Here is a 15,703-nt window from a genome sequence, read left to right on the forward strand (position 1 = left end):
TCTTGATCTTAGTGGAAAATCTTATAGTTGGTTACCATTAGGTATCATGTCAACTTTTTTTTAAATAGATATTCTTTTTTTTTTTTTTTTAAAAGATCCTATCCATTTATTGGACAGAGAGATCACAAGTAGGCAGAGAGGCAGGCAGAGAGAGAGGAGGAAGCAGGCTCCCTGCTGAGCAGAGAGCCCGATGCGGGGCTCGATCCCAGCACCCAGGGATCATGACCTCAGCCTAAGGCAGAGGCCTAACCCACTGAGCCACTAAATAGATATTCTTTATCAGATCAAGGAATTTCCTTTCTATTCCTATTTTACTTAGGGTTTCAATCATGAATGGTTGTTGAATTTTATTAAATGTTTTTTTCTGCATCTATTGGTATGATCATGTGCTTTTCTTTTTAATCTGTTTGTGTGATTGATTACATTGAATAATTTTTGAATGTTGAAATAGCTTTGGGTCCCTGGGCTAAATCTCACATGGTTACTGTGTAATTATACACACATACATATATACAGTTGGATTCTATTTGCCAATATTTTGTTGAGGATTTTTGCATTCATGTTAAAGAGACATTGGTTTATAGTTTTCTTCTCTTGTAATGTCTTTGGTTTTGTTACTAGTGTGATGTTGAACATAATGAAGTAAACAGTATTCCTTCTGCTATACCTTCTGAAAGAGATTATAGAGAATTGGTGTAATTTCTTTTTTAAATGTTTGATAGAACTTACTATTGAACCCATCTGGGCCTGGTGCTTTCTGTTTTAGAATATAGATACAGACCTATTTATACCATTTCTTTTTCTGTGAGTTTTGGCAGATTGTGTCTTTCAAGGAATTGGTCCATTTTATCTAGGTTGTTGAATCTGTGGCATAGAGTAGCTCATAGTGTTTTTCGTTTTGTTTTATTTTGTTTTGTTTTGAGAGGGAGAGAGAGAGAGAGAAAAATCTTTTTTTTTTTTTTTTTTGAGAAGGTAGACTTTTAATAACTGCTTTTATCACCAGGTTAAGTCATACAGTTACAAAGTAGTTAGAAATATCTGAAAGAATATTGTTGTTTAGACAAACCATAAGAGACTCTTAATCTCGCAAAACAAACTGAGGGTTGCCGGGGGCAGGAGGGTGGGGAGGGGGTGGTGGGGTTATGGACATTGGGGAAGGCATGTGCTATGGGGAGTGCTGTGAGGTGTGTAAACCTGGCGATTCACAGACCTGTGCCCCTGGGGCTAATAATACGTTATATGTTAATAAAAAAATAAAAAGTTAAAATAAATAATATTTTTGTTTAAAAAATAAGCAAAAAAAAATCTCATTCTTACATAAATAAGAGAAAGAATCTTAAGCAGGTTCCACATCCAGAGTCTCATGACTCTGAGATCATGACCTGAACTGAAATCAAGAGTCAGATGCTTAACTGACTGAGCCACCCAGATGCCCCATAGTATTTATGTATGTATATATTTGTTTATATTTATATACATAAATATATTCTGGATTTTTTTTTAAGATTTTGTTTATTTATTTGGCAGACAGAGATCACAAGTAGGCAGAGAGGCAGGCAGAGAGAGAGGGATGAAGCAGGCTCCCTGCTGAGCAGAGAGCCCGATGCAGGGCTCGATTCCAGGACCCTGAGATCATGACCTGAGCTGAAGGCAGAGGCTTTAACCCACTGAGCCACCCAGGCACCCCTCCTTCTCTTTCTTTGGATTTAATTTGTTCTTCTTTTTCTAGCTTCCAAAGATGGGAACTTAGAGGGCTGACTTTAGTTCTTTTCCTCCTTTTTAACACATGAATTCAATGCTATACATTTCTCCCTAAGCACTGCTTTTACTGTATCCCAGAAATTTTGATACATTGTGTTTTCATGTTCATTTCTTTAAAAATATAAATTTCTCTTGAGATTATTTCTTTGACCTGTGTTATTTGGACGTGTGTTATTCAACCTCCACATATTTTGGGAATCAGTGGAGACTTTTGAGCAGAGGAATAATTTAATCTGATTTGTGCTTTAAAATGATCACTCTGGCTACCATGGTAAGAATGAGCTATTTGTCAGATATATTTGGAAGGTAGGGCCAGCAGAACTTCCAGATGGATTGAATATATGATGTGAGAGAAGGAGAAATGAAGGACCATTTTTGGAGGCAAAGTGTATAGACATAATGAGTCTAGATGTGGTCACTAAGTGACTATGGAGAGAGAAAAAACTTCCTAGGACTGAGAGCTAGCCCTCAGTGTTCTGATTCTTAGAGAAAAGGAAAAATCAGAAAAGGAGCCTTGGAAGGAATGGCCAGTGATGTAGGAGGAAGACAAGAAGCATTAACCATGTCTTTTTATTTTCTTTTTTTTCATGCTTTGATATCCTTTGGCCTTCCTGGCCCTTGAGGGATGGCCCTCTTCAAGGTTGCTTAATTCCTAAAAATGGTAAATAACTCTCCTGGGATTGTGCCTTTCAAAAGCAAACCAAACAATAGAGTTTACATCCCCATCACCTCCTTTATTAGATTTTTCACATTCTGGGTCACTATTCCCTGCCTTAAACACTCCAGAGTAAGACATCAAACTAAGGACATCCCCTATGTTCCACAGCCCACTGAAATTACTTAAATTTATTAGTTCTAAGCCTGCTTATCCTGTTTTGTCCATTCTCTCTTGTGGAATCCACAATAAAGATTCTTGCCTACATTTCTTTGTTACCCCCTCTGTCTCCTGACTGATTGGTGCTTCCCCATATGGTCCAACATAATATACCATGCCTACTTTTGTTTTTTAACTTTTTATTTAAGTTCAATTTAATTAACATATACTATATTATTAGTTTCAGGGATAGAATTCAGTGTTTCATCAGTTGCCTACAACACCCAGTTCTCATCACTTCAAGTGCCCTCCTTAATGTCCATCACCCAGTTACCTCATCCCCCCCACCTCTCTTCCAGAAACCTCTGTTTGTTTCTTATAGTTAAGAGTCTCTTACGATTTGTCTCCCTACTTTTTTTTTTTAAGATTTTATTTATTTGAGAGAGAGAGAGCAAGAGCAAAGGGGAAAGGCAGAGGGAGAGGGAGAAGCAGTCTCCTCACTGAGCAGAAAGTCCGATGTGTGACTTAATGAATAAATGAATATGAATAATTTTTTTTGAAATTTAATGAATAAATAAAATATTTTTTTGAATAAAATCTTTTAAAAATTCCACATAGGAGTGAAATCATAGTATTTGACTTTCTCTGACTTATTTCTTTTTTTTAAAAAAAGATTTTATTTCTTTAAGACAGAGAGAGAGAGAGGGAGAGAGAGAGAGACAGTGGGAAGGGGCAGAAGCAGGCTCCCTGCCAAGCAGGGAGCCCAATGCAGGGCTCAATCCCAGGATCCTGGGATCATGACCTGAGCCAAAGGCAGATACTTAACTGATGGAGCTATCCAGGTGCCTCCCTGACTTATTTCACTTAGCATGATAACTTCTAGTTCCATCCAGGTTGTTACAAATCGTGAGATTTGATGACTGAGTACTATTCCATTATATACCATAGCTTCTTTATCCATTGATCTGTCGATGGACTTCTGGGCCCTTTACATAGTTTGGCTATTGTGGACATTGCTGTTATATGCAGTGGGGTGTATGTGCCCTTTTAAATCACTATGTTTGTATCTTTTGGATAAATGCCTAAGTGCAATTGCTGGGTTGTAGGGCAGCTCTATTTTTTTAACTTTTTGAGGAACCTCCAAACTGTTTTCCACAGTGGCTGCACCAGTTTGCATTCCCACCAATAGTGTAAGAGGGTTTCCCTTTGTCCACATCCTTGCCAACATCTACTGTTTGCTGAGTTGTTAATTTTAGCCATTCTGAGAGTGTGAGGTGGTATCTCATTGTGGTTTTGATTTGTGTTTTCCTGATGCCAAGTGATGTGGACCAATTTTTTCATGTGTCTATTGGCCATTTGTATGTCTTTTTTCGAGAAATGTCTGTTCATGTCTTCTGCCCATTTCTTGACTGAAAATGGGGAAAAACTGAGAACTTTTCCCCTAAGGTCAGGAACACAACAGAGATGTTCATGCCTACTTTTTCTAGGGAACTGTGAGTATAACAAACTTCTTTCTTCATGATAGTCATTTCTCTATGTGTATTACCATATCCGATTAAAATGAACCCCAGTTACCCTTAAAATACCAGGAAAGTGTGGTGAGTTTGAAGCCAAGTGAAGAAATTGTTCTCAGATAACATAATGGTCAATTATGCTACCATCTGCTTGCAGATCAAGTAGGATGAGCACTGGGAATTAACCATCAGATTCCATTATTGGACAGCATTTCAATATTGGAAGACTTTTAAGCAGGGGAAATATAACAATAGTGGAGAAAGGTAAACTTTGGAGCAAAGACTTTAAATGATTGAAATTTGTTCCAAACAAGAGAAAAAAAGCACCCACCTACATAAAAGGGCAACACAGAAGAGGCAGCATTACAATTCTGAGAAGACCATGCCTGTTTGGCTCAGTTGGTTAAGCACCTGCCTTCAGCTCAGGTCATGATCCCGGGGTCCTGGGATTGAGCCCCACGTTGGGTTCCCTGCTCAGCAGGAAGCTTGCTTCTCCATCTGCCTCTGCCTGCTGCTCCGTCTGCTTGTGCTCTCTCTCTGTCAAATGAATAAATAAAATCTTTAAAAATAAAAAATAAGATATAAATTAAAAAATAAAAATAAATAAAATAAAATTCTTTTTTTTAATTTTTAAAAGATTTTTATTTATTTATTTGATAGAGATTACAAGTAGGCAGAGAGGCAGGCAGAGAGAGAGGAGGAAGCAGGCTCCCTGCTGAGCAGAGAGCCCAACTTGGGGCTCGATCCCAGACCCAGATCCTAAGACCATGACCTGAGCCGAAGGCAGAAACTTTAACCCACTTAGCCACCCAGGTGCCCCAATAAAATAAAATTTTGAGAAGACAGAAATATTCCCAGAATGAATAATGAGGTTTTATAAGTGTATATGTACATAAGAGTGTTTCAATTACAGATACTGAGCTTCCCATTTGTGATAAAATCTATGACTGCATTGATTTTTGAGGCTTTACAACTTCCTGAGTCAACAAGTTAACTGGCTTGTTAGCCAGTTAAAAAGTCAGATGTGGACAGAACTTGTCTGCAATTATCACCATCTTGGTAGCTTAAACAACTCCCATTTATGTTTTGACAGCATCTGTGAGTCAGGAGTCTGGGGCATGGGTCAACTGGGTTCTCTGCAGGGCTTCAATCTATATGTCAGTTCAGGATCTGTGGTCTCCTTTTAAGGCTTGACTGGGGAGGGAGGTGCTTGTAGGCTCACGTGTTTACTAGCAGCATTAAGATTCAAGCATTTCTTGAGAAAATCTACAATTGGTAAAGTAGAATTGAATTTGGTCAATGTTTTGCTAGTTAATTTTGATTCTGTTGTGGGGAGGATAGGATTTAATCTATTAAATGCCATTATCCATCAGTCTACCCTAATACAATGGTAGGTATATGTCAGCAGAAGTTCATCAACATCCAAATATAAGTGGACATTTGTGAAAAATGTATGATAATGGTTACTCAAACAATGTTTGCAAGAATAGTTAACACAGAATAACAGTAAGCAGGGAGAATGTATTAGTTTCTTATTGCTTCATAACAAATTATCCCTAAACTTAGTGCCTTAAAACAGCCAACATATCATCATCTTATTTATTTTATTTTCTGTGGGTCAGGAATCTGGGCATGCCTTAGCTGGGTCCTAGCAGCATGGCAATTAGGTGTTGGCCAGAACTGCAGTGTCATCTTCAGACTTAACTAGGGCAGGGTATGCTTTCAAGCTCAAACAGCAGAGTTTGTTGACAGGATTCAGTTCTTCATGGCTATTGAACTGAGGGCCTTACTTCCACAGCTGTTGGCCAGAAGCAGATGTCAGTTCCTTGCAACCTGGTCTTTACTCTGGGGTAGCTCTCCATATGGAAGCTGGTGATCCTTGGGGGAAACAAGAGAGCAAGAGAGAGTTTTGTAGATGGAATCTAATCTTTCTAAAACATAATCTCAAAAGTGATATCCCAGCACTGTTGTCTTACTTTATTCACTGAAAGCTAGTTAGTAAACTCAGCCCCCATAAAAGGCAAGGGAATTATAAAAACAAGGGCATGGACACCAGGAGGGTATCACTGGGAGCCATCTTAGAGGTTTGCCTACTACACAGAGTGAAACAAACATTAACAGTATGCTGAGTAGCATCACTTCATGTTATGAGACAGAGCTGGGACTGAGGAGGAAGAAAAAGCAACTGGTGCTGCACATTCAGAAATTAAGAATAGAGCCTTTCTTTTCCCAAAGCTTCAGACACAGGTTAAGAGATGGGGTAGGGGTGCCTTGGTGGCTTAATCAGTTAAATAGCTGCCTTCTGCTGGGGTCATGATATCAGGGTCCTGGGATTGAGCCCCACATCAGGTTCCCTGCTCAGTGCTGCTTCTTCCTCTTCCTCTGCCACTCCTCTTGCTTGTGCTCTCTCATTCTCTGTCAAATAACTCTTAAAAAAAGAAAGAAAGAAAGAAAACGAAAGACTTCAGACTCTGAGTACTACTACAGCAGCATCAGCATTTACTACCAGGCCCAGCATTGTAAGGGCAACCAGAAATGAAATGAGAATTGACTTGGGAATCAGAATTTTATCTGAACACCGGCTCTGGTGCAACCACTGGTAGATTCACGCTCTTAGTAAAGTAATTTAAGCTCTTTGGGGTTTATTTTCATTTCTTATAAAATGGGGATGGTAGTATCAAATATTACTAATTGTATTTGCGAGGATGGTATTGAGAGCCATGATAGTTACATAATATTAATGGCAACGTTTCTACTGTGTTGCTACAGTGAAAAATAAGGATGTAAAATCTTTGCTTTTTGAACATACTTCCTAATTACTTACAAATTTTATATTAGATGTTTCTGAAAGAGCTTTCCGACTTAGACATAGATTTTAGTGTTTCACTATCAAGCATACTTCAAAAGCAAAATATGAATGCAATAAATTCATTTAATTCTAAAGAGGTTCCCTACATTTTCTAACTTCTCTGAATCATTTTTCAACACAAAATTGTCAATGCCCTATTTTGCTATGACTTTTAACATATACTTCTCTTAATTCAATATATAAAAATATTTCCATATCTAATCAATATAAAACATTCTTAATGAGATTTCTTTACGTGTATAGTTCAACAGATTAAGGTTTTGCAAACCTGCGCTGTCTCCCTTACAGCACATCCTCAGGCACGAGCTCCTAATACACGAGATTGCCATACTAGGAATTGCAGCCATACTGCACACGCCTCTTTTAAAAATTAAAAAAAAAAAAAAATTTAAAAGAAATTTCCCCTCCCTTTCATTGCACATGCATTTAAAAAATATTCTCTGTCTTTTTGCTCTACATTATGATAACTGACTCAACAAGATGTCCCAACAAACTTTTTCTTTAATTTTTACTTTTAATCGGGAGTGGAATCTTAAGAAGCTACCCCACACAGCACTGAGCTACTGCATACCCTTGGGCTAGGTGACCTGAAAGAAAGCCTCCGGGGGGCGGAGCCCGCTTGACGCACTCCGGGAGGCGGCGGACGAGGGGCGGGGCAGCGCGCTCCCGGAAGTGGCGCTGACGTCGCTGTGCGTGCAGGCGGCTGCGTCGGGCTGCAGGAGAAGATGGCGGTCTCCACAGGTCGGTTCCCGGGTTGGGCTGTCTGCATTCCCACTCCAGCCCGGCTTTGCCCCTCTGCCTGCTTCTGGCGGCCGAGCCCTGACTGTATGGGAGAATCCAGAGTGCGCCTTCTCGGACACCTGGCTCCCCGTGGAGCGAAGCCCGGGAACGGGGAGGGTCCGGGCGGGCAGGGCGCCGGCGCTGAGGGCCCGGGGCGGCTGTCGGGGGCGCGGGTCGTGCTTGCGCGTCGGCCGCGCGCCCGCGGGCCGGGGGCGGGGTGGCTCCGGCGCGGGCGCACTAGCTGGGTCTGGCGGGTGCGGGTCCGATTGCGGAGCGGAAGACGGTGTGGGAGGGAGGAGAGGAGGCCCACGGTGGGCGGTGTCAACCTCAGGCACGGAAGGGTTTCGGGGTAAGGGGCGTCCTGGATAGTGTGGGGATTACGTTCTCTTGGACTTGCCTTTATATGGGTGGAGGAGAAGAGCACTAGGAAGAGGACTGTTGCTCTTTGTAATAGCGGAGAAATGATGACTGTTCTTACCTTACTGAATACGTGTTGTCTTTTTATTCATTTAAATACAAAACTAGTGCAAGTAAAAAGCATGGAGCAAGGAAAAGCTAATTGAGGAAGTGGTGTTTTAGAAAGGCTGTTAAGCTGTTCTCTTGTACGGTGTACAGTGCTTGGTTTCCAATGAGCACAGACTTTGAAATTAAATATTAACGCTGAAATTTTCGAAGCATGACCATTTTAAAAAATGTTAAAAATGAAAATGTTAAGTTTGACTAAACATACGCTTTTGCTGTTTCATTTTTCTTAGTCATTATTGAAACCAGGTTATAGAACAGTGATTTAATTTTTCACGCCGTCATTGCATAATAGAACGAATTTTTAAACCTATATTGTGCTAAAAATGGTTGCATTGTATGTTATTGTAACTTGTAGTAAGTACCTCAGAATACATTCAACGTACATTTTAATGAATGTGTCTTTTAAGGCTCATCTTTATTTACAGATGTCATAGGTGGTGAGATCCTTAACAGTTTTAGCGTTGGGAAATATACTTGAGGTCAGAGCGAACTAGTAAAGGATTATTTAAAAAATGAGATTTTACTGTTACAACTGTTTGAAATCCAGTGCGCTTGTGAATGGGTCATATCTTTTTAAGAATTGTGCTTAGTACCTATGGGTTCTTGAAAATTTAATAATAAAATGGTGCATTTTAATTTGATAGTTTTCATTTTGCGGATTGCATTGTTTATTTAAACATGATTTTTTCCCCCTAACATTATACCTATAAGAAAGTGTGGAGATATTTTGGAAAGACCAAATATTAGATGACATTAATGGCAGATATTTTTTGTTAACCACTTTTATTTTTTTTAAGTCACTTATAGACATTTTATAATATAAATTATAAAGATGTGGCTGATTATTGGCACATTTCCTTATACATCGAATGCCTATATTTTCTAGTTTATACTTCACAATGTTACATTTTCACTGTTCTTAGATTTATGAAATTTGAATACTTAGCATAATTAATAAGGATGTAATTTAGGCATTTGGGCTTTCTTAAACCACTGAAATTCATTTTGAAACTATTGCTAAAAACTTGCCCTGGTAAATTTCACTATTCTATTCATTTTATGTGCCTTACATTATTGACAGTATTGACTTGAGAGGGATAGGAGTGCAGAAGCGGCTTTGGGCTTTTTTTTTTTTTTTTAAGATTTTATTTATTTACTTGACAGGCGGAGATCACAAGTAGGCAGAGAGGCAGGCAGAGAGAGAGAAAGGAGGAAGCAGGCTCCCCGCTGAGCAAAGAGCCCAATGCGGGGCTTGATTCCAAGACCCGGAGATCATGACCTGAGCCGGAGGCAGAGGCTTTAACCCACTGAGCCACCCAGGCGCCCCTGGGCTTTTAAATTAAACTTCCTGTTAGCTATATTTTTGTATCTGCTTCTTGGTGGCATGGAAGGGAAACAGTCAGTGTTTATTTGTGAAATAAATGTGATGTAACTTGAAATTTAAAGTGAGATGAGCTAGATGGATGTAATAATGTACATGTTTGGGGGTGCCTGGTTGGCTCAGTCTGAGCATGGAACTCTTGATTTTATGGTCTTGGGTTCAAGCCCCATTTTGGGTGTAGAGATTACTATAAAAAATACATAAATAAACTTTGAAAAAAGAGAATCATTTAGAAATGTATATAGACAAAATAATCTTGGATAAAATTAGTTATTTGGTAGGCCAAAAGGAAGAGACACCTGACAAATATTTTTTGATCTTTTCTAAGGCTGTATATTTTAATGTGTGTTATCTAAGTCATATACTTTTACCCTTCCTCTTATTAGAAGAAAATTGGGGAGAAAAAATTCTGATTAGAATGGGAACTATTGGTTCTCTTACTTTGCAGATGAGAAGACCGAGGCCTAAAGAAATACAAGATTATACATAGTGATAGACTCAAGATTATAATTCGGGTTTTTTTGTTCTCAGTCTAATGTTCTTTCTGTTATGAGGACCTGTGAATTTGTGAATTTTACTCAAATTTGTGAATATTCCTCAAATCATGACTCTTACTCCCTTTTATGCTTAAGAGTGACTTTCACACTTTTCATTCTAGCAGAATCTTTGTTTCAGACTGTTAAGATTCTTCTTATGAATGGAAATGGGGCTATGGTGGAGACCCACTGCCTGGGTTCCCCTTTTCCAAGAGACAGTCACCTCTGGGGTTCAAGAGGATTTCATAGGACATAGCTTAAGAAAAACTACTTCAAGGAATAGAAATTTATTAGTACATTTAGTATCTTTGATTAAAAAACTTAATTATATCCCAGCACTAAGAAAAAACATAGATAAAAATATTTGTGCAATACTCCAAAAAAATTTTTTTGGGGGGCACCTGGGTGGCTCATTTGGTTAAGCAACTGTCTTTGGCTCAGGTCATGATCCTGGAGTCCCAGGATCTAGTCCCGCATGAGGTTCCCTGTTCAGCAGGGAGTCTGCTTCTCCCTCTGACCCTCCCCCCTGCCATGTTCTCTCTTCTCTCTTATTCTCTCAAATAAATAAAATCTTAATTTTTTTTTAAAATTTTAGAATAGTTCTAGTTTTTTTTTTAAGATTTTATTTATTTATTTGACAGAGAAATCACAAGTAGGCGAACGGGGGTGGGGGGGAAGCAAGCTCCCTGCTGAGCAGAGAGCCTGATGCGGGGCTTGATCCCAGGACCCAGAGATAATGACCTGAGCCAAAGACAGAGGCTTAAAGCACTGAGCCACCCAGGTGCCCTAGAATAGTTTTAGTTTTACAGGGAAGTTGTGAAGGTAGTACATAGAAGATTGTACATTAGAGTAACTAATGTACATTTTCTGTCTCAGGATCCCATCTGGGATACATTGTAATATGAAACATTTAAAAATTTCTTATCACTTAAGTTACAGTAGTGTTACACAGTTCTAGTCTCTGAATGCTGATGATTGTAAAATATCTTTAATGAGAGGTTCAGGAAAAAATGGAGTCTTTTTTTCTTTGATAGTGGGTCTGTGTAAGCCATATGGTTGAAAAACAAAACCAAAATAAAATTTAACTAATTGCCCTATTCAGAAGTGGGCAGCATTGTGTATACGGGAACGAGAACTAGATTAGCATTGTTTTAATTCCCCTGCTTGCCCCTGATAGATTACTGAGGCATGGTAGGCATGCCACTGAGTCTCTTAAGCCTTGCTTTCCCCATCCTTTCTATGAAAAGGTTGGACATGATTTTCCCCATCTTTAAGATGAAGACAAATGGGCAGAATCTTGGGATTGGAACAGAAGAGATCTGCATATGTAAATTACAACCTACAATCTGGGAACTAAACAATAGAACCGAATTGCAGTAGTCTAGTAAATACATTTTCCTCTTGAGACTTTACTAACTGTCCTGATAGATTTTTCTTTGTCCATTAGGAACCTGCATACTCTTGATACATGTTTGCTCTTGACAGTATGATTAAATGATACAACCTTATTATACAGGTAGACATCCCTTTGCACAGTACTACAGAGTGGTAAAAATGACCATTCAAACTGAAACTGTTCAAAGCACTTTTTTTTTTTTTTAAAGATTTTGTTTGTTTGTTTATTTTTTTGAGACAGAGACTGAGAGAGCATGAGTTGGCAGGGGGCATAGGGAGAGGAAGAGGGACAAGCAGACTCCCTGCTGAGCACAGAACCTGATGAGGCTTGATCCCAATACCTTGAGATCATGACCTGAGCCAAAGTAAGATGCTTAACTGACCAAGCCACCCTGGTGCCCCCAAAGCAGTTTTATTAAGTAAGAAAAATTATTATTCTGTGACCTTTGAAAATGTTTGTTCAGACATTAAAAACTCTTCCTGTGGTTACAAGTATATAGGAAAATGAAAAAAAAATTACAAAGCTAATATTTGTTTAGTACTCTTAACATGAGACATTAAGAATTAGAGTGTTTTATTTTTTTAAAAATACTTGTTAGGAGTAGTTTGAATACTACTGTTTTCTAATATAATATGGGGCAAGCATCTTTTCAGTGCTTTGATGAATTGTCCTACTTCTAAGGTGGAATCATTTTTCAGTATTTTATCCTTTGTGCTTTCCATGTTAGGAAGTAATCTGTGACTTTGTTGATTGTGAAGTGTTTTACTTCCTCTGGAACATTGTCATCCTTTTCTTAAATTACTTCTCTCATATACATCCATAAGCTCTCATTCACAAAGTTTATATGGCTGTTCATCTACAGTTCGTCTATAGTCTACACTTTATGGTCGAGTATTTCTTCTTAACTATTTTCATCTGATTCACATTTCACTTCAGTGTTACCAGTTTTTGTTCTTGCTGCACTTTCAGTTTTCATTTCTTTGCTGTACTTTGATCTTCGTTGGCTAATTTCCTTTTTTGGCTGTTTTTATAGAGTGTTTCATGGGTTTGGGTGCCTGGGTGGCTCAGTGGGTTAAGTGTCTGTCTTCTGCTTAGGTCATGATCTCAGGGTCTGAGGATTGAGCCCCGCATCTGGTTCCCTGCTTGGTGGGGACTCTGCTTCTCTCCTGGTGCCCCCCTCCGCCAACTTGTGCTGTCTTTTCTCATACTGTCTCTCTCTCAAGTAAATAAATAAAGTCTTAAAAAAAATGAGAATGTCTCATGAGTTTACCACTGGCAGACAGGGAGGCAACGCTATTATAACACTATTATAAGCATTGCTGTCTATGTGTAACTAACAGATGTGCAGTCTGTGCACCAACAGATTTTGAAAGATGTGAAGTGATTGGCCTCTGGTTAGGATGCTCATCTATTATTTATATAGTGATTTGTGGACTAGGGAGCTAGCAGTAAAGTTTGTACTTAATGCGGTTACCCACAAGAGACTGCTAACTGAAGCCTCACCCATGTTGTTGGGGAACTGGTGTGTTACTTAAATGATGCTAACTGAAGGTCATGCAAATGGAAACTATGGAAAGCAAAGATTATCCTTAGTGGAGACATTTACTTGACAATTATATAGGGAGCTGCTTGACACAAAACTTCGAAGTGGATACATGAGGCTTGTAGACTAGAATAAATGGAATAAAATTCAGTGTTCAAAAGATTTTTTCAGTGTAGTTGACTTTTTTAAAGAGTAAGTCTTTGAGGTAACATTATTACCTTCAAATAATATTTGATAATTACATATATATGAAAATATATAATATAACAATATATTTTATATATAATATATAAAAAATAAATAAAAATTTGAAGGAACTTCAGGATTGGTGTTTGTGAGTGACTTAACTCTTATTTACGAAGTCTCACTGATTTTTGTAAGAGCAGATGTTATATTTAGTTTGAGTTAGAGCTCAGCACAGTTTCAGACCACAGGAGAGAAATCCTTAAGGCCTACTTTACATATGTTTTTTTGAAATAGTAGTTCTAATGGAAAGCATGTTATGGATTTTCTAGACTCTGGACAAAGTTCATTTTACAGATGAGCAATGTTAATCTAAATATGAAATGACTTTTACAAAGTTATTTAGCTAGATGTTGAGTCCAGAGCTAGTTTCTTGCTTTCAAGTTCTTTGATACTACTACTTTATTACACTATATTCTATAAACTTCTTGTTTGCTTTTATTTTGTAGAAACTTAACTGTGATTTCCTAAATAAATGCCATTAAGGATCAAGACAAGACACTTCAATGAGTGTAATAGCGTTATAAGTAATTAAAACTAAGGTGTAAATGATTATGTTGAAAGAATAACAAAAAAAATTAAGACACTGATATTAATAGCTAAATCTTGTTAACATTTACACATTTTGTGTGTGTGTGTGTGTGTTTGTGTGCATGCGCGCACGAATTTGGTATTGCAGGCAAATACAAAGAGTAATTGTTTTCCTTTATGATTCTTATAATACCTGGCATTTTTCTTTTGAGCTTATTTTGGGGATGGGATGGGAGGGGAGGTTATTGGGAGTGCTAGGAGGTTTATAGATACTCATCTCTATCAGAATTAGGAAGCATAACATGATGAGTTGTCTTAAAACATTTCCATATTGCTCATAAGGTGGCCCTTCAGGAGGTTTAATACTGACTCTCCTTTCTCCCATTCTTCTCTTAACTACTTCTCCAAATAGGGTGCCTCTGCACAGGACTGTGTATGTTCACTGGGTAGGAAGAACCTGGTTGCAAGCTGTGGGACTGGGAAGACTGGCAACAGCTATGTAACCTGGCTCCTTTTTCTCCCGTGGGGTTTCGAAATGGTTTCTAAAATCCAGGGTCCTAGGATGCCTTTGTGGCTCAGTTGGTTAAATGGCTGCCTTTGGCTCAGGTCATGATCTGGGATCTTAGGATTGAGCCCTGCATCATGCTCCTGCTCATCGGGGTGTCTGCTCCCCCCTCTTCCTCTGCCGCTCCCCCTATTTGTGTACTTTCTCTGTTTCTCTGTCTAAAATAATCTTTAAAAAAAATAATAAAATCCAGGCTCCTTTGGGAAAAGGCCAGTCTTCTCCATGAGGTCCTTCAGTACACCTTTGAGTGATGGGTCACTGAGAAAGCTGAAGCTTCTGGGAGATGGAATCGTAAGTGAATACTGAGTTTAGTTTCAGGGAGTTCTTTTCTACTTAATTTTGTTTTCCTGAAAACCTTTGTTGAGATAGAATTCATGCACCATACAGTTGACCTATGTGTACAATTTATTGTTTTCTGGTATGTTTGCAGATGTGTGCAACCATTAACAACAATCACCTTAGAACATTTTTATTGCCTCAGAAACCCTGTATCCTTCAATCCTCATCATTCTATCCCTTTGTTGTGTCCTTCTAGCCCCTGCAACCACTAATTTATGTTCTATCTCTGTAGATTTGCCCATTCTGGGACTTTATATGAATAGAATCATAGAATATGTGGTCTTTTGTGTCTGACTTCTTTCAATTAGTATAGTGTTTTCAGGGTTCACTGATGTAGCATTTATCAGTTCTTATGCATTCCTTTTAATGGCTGAATAATAATCTATTGTTTATATATATACCACATTTGATTTATTATTCATTGTTGATTTGGATTGTTTCCACTTTCTGGCTATTGTGAATAATACTGCTATAAACATTTGTGAGCCAGTTTCTGTGTGCATGTATGTTTTCATTTCATCTGGGAAATATCTAGGAGTATAATTGCTGGATCATATGGTAATTCTATTTTTACTTATTTATTTTTAATTATATTTTAATTTTTATTATTAACATATATTATTTCAGGGGTACAGGTCTGTGATTCATGTCTGACACAGTTCACAGCGCTAACCATAGCAATGCCTTCCCCAGTGTCCCATCTCCCAGCTACCCTGTCTCTCCCACCCACCTCTACTCCAGCAAACCTCAGTTTGTTTCCCGAGATTAAGTCTTCTATGGTTTGTCTCCCTCTCTGGTTTCATCTTGTTTCATTTTTCCATCCCTTCCCTTATGATCCTGTTTTGTTTCTCAAATTCCTCATATCAGTGAGATGATATAATTGTCTTTCTCTGATTGACTTATTTC

General features: G+C 38.4%; 1 protein-coding gene and 1 long non-coding RNA gene across 2 annotated transcripts in view; one reads left to right on the forward strand and one right to left on the reverse strand.

Moving 5' to 3' along the window:
* Positions 1–5,606: 5,606 nt before the first annotated feature.
* Positions 5,607–7,290, reverse strand: LOC116857240. Its single transcript, XR_004380721.1, has 2 exons — positions 7,227–7,290; positions 5,607–5,967 (listed from the first exon to the last, which is right to left on the reverse strand). It is a non-coding gene; the product is annotated as an uncharacterized LOC116857240 (long non-coding RNA).
* A 334-nt stretch (positions 7,291–7,624) lies between these two features.
* The window catches only part of UBE2V2 (ubiquitin conjugating enzyme E2 V2), a 49,180-nt gene continuing 41,101 nt past the window's right edge, over positions 7,625–15,703 (forward strand). Inside the window, exon 1 of the mRNA XM_032841192.1 lies at positions 7,625–7,699. Within this exon, the coding sequence (XP_032697083.1) occupies positions 7,684–7,699 (16 nt within the window). The 5' untranslated portion in view covers positions 7,625–7,683. The remainder of the gene's footprint in view (positions 7,700–15,703) is intronic.

Source organism: Lontra canadensis, unplaced genomic scaffold (assembly GCF_010015895.1).
Source record: "Lontra canadensis isolate GAN:19392208 unplaced genomic scaffold, GSC_riverotter_1.0 scaffold121, whole genome shotgun sequence".
In the NCBI taxonomy this organism is placed as follows: Eukaryota; Metazoa; Chordata; class Mammalia; order Carnivora; family Mustelidae; genus Lontra; species Lontra canadensis.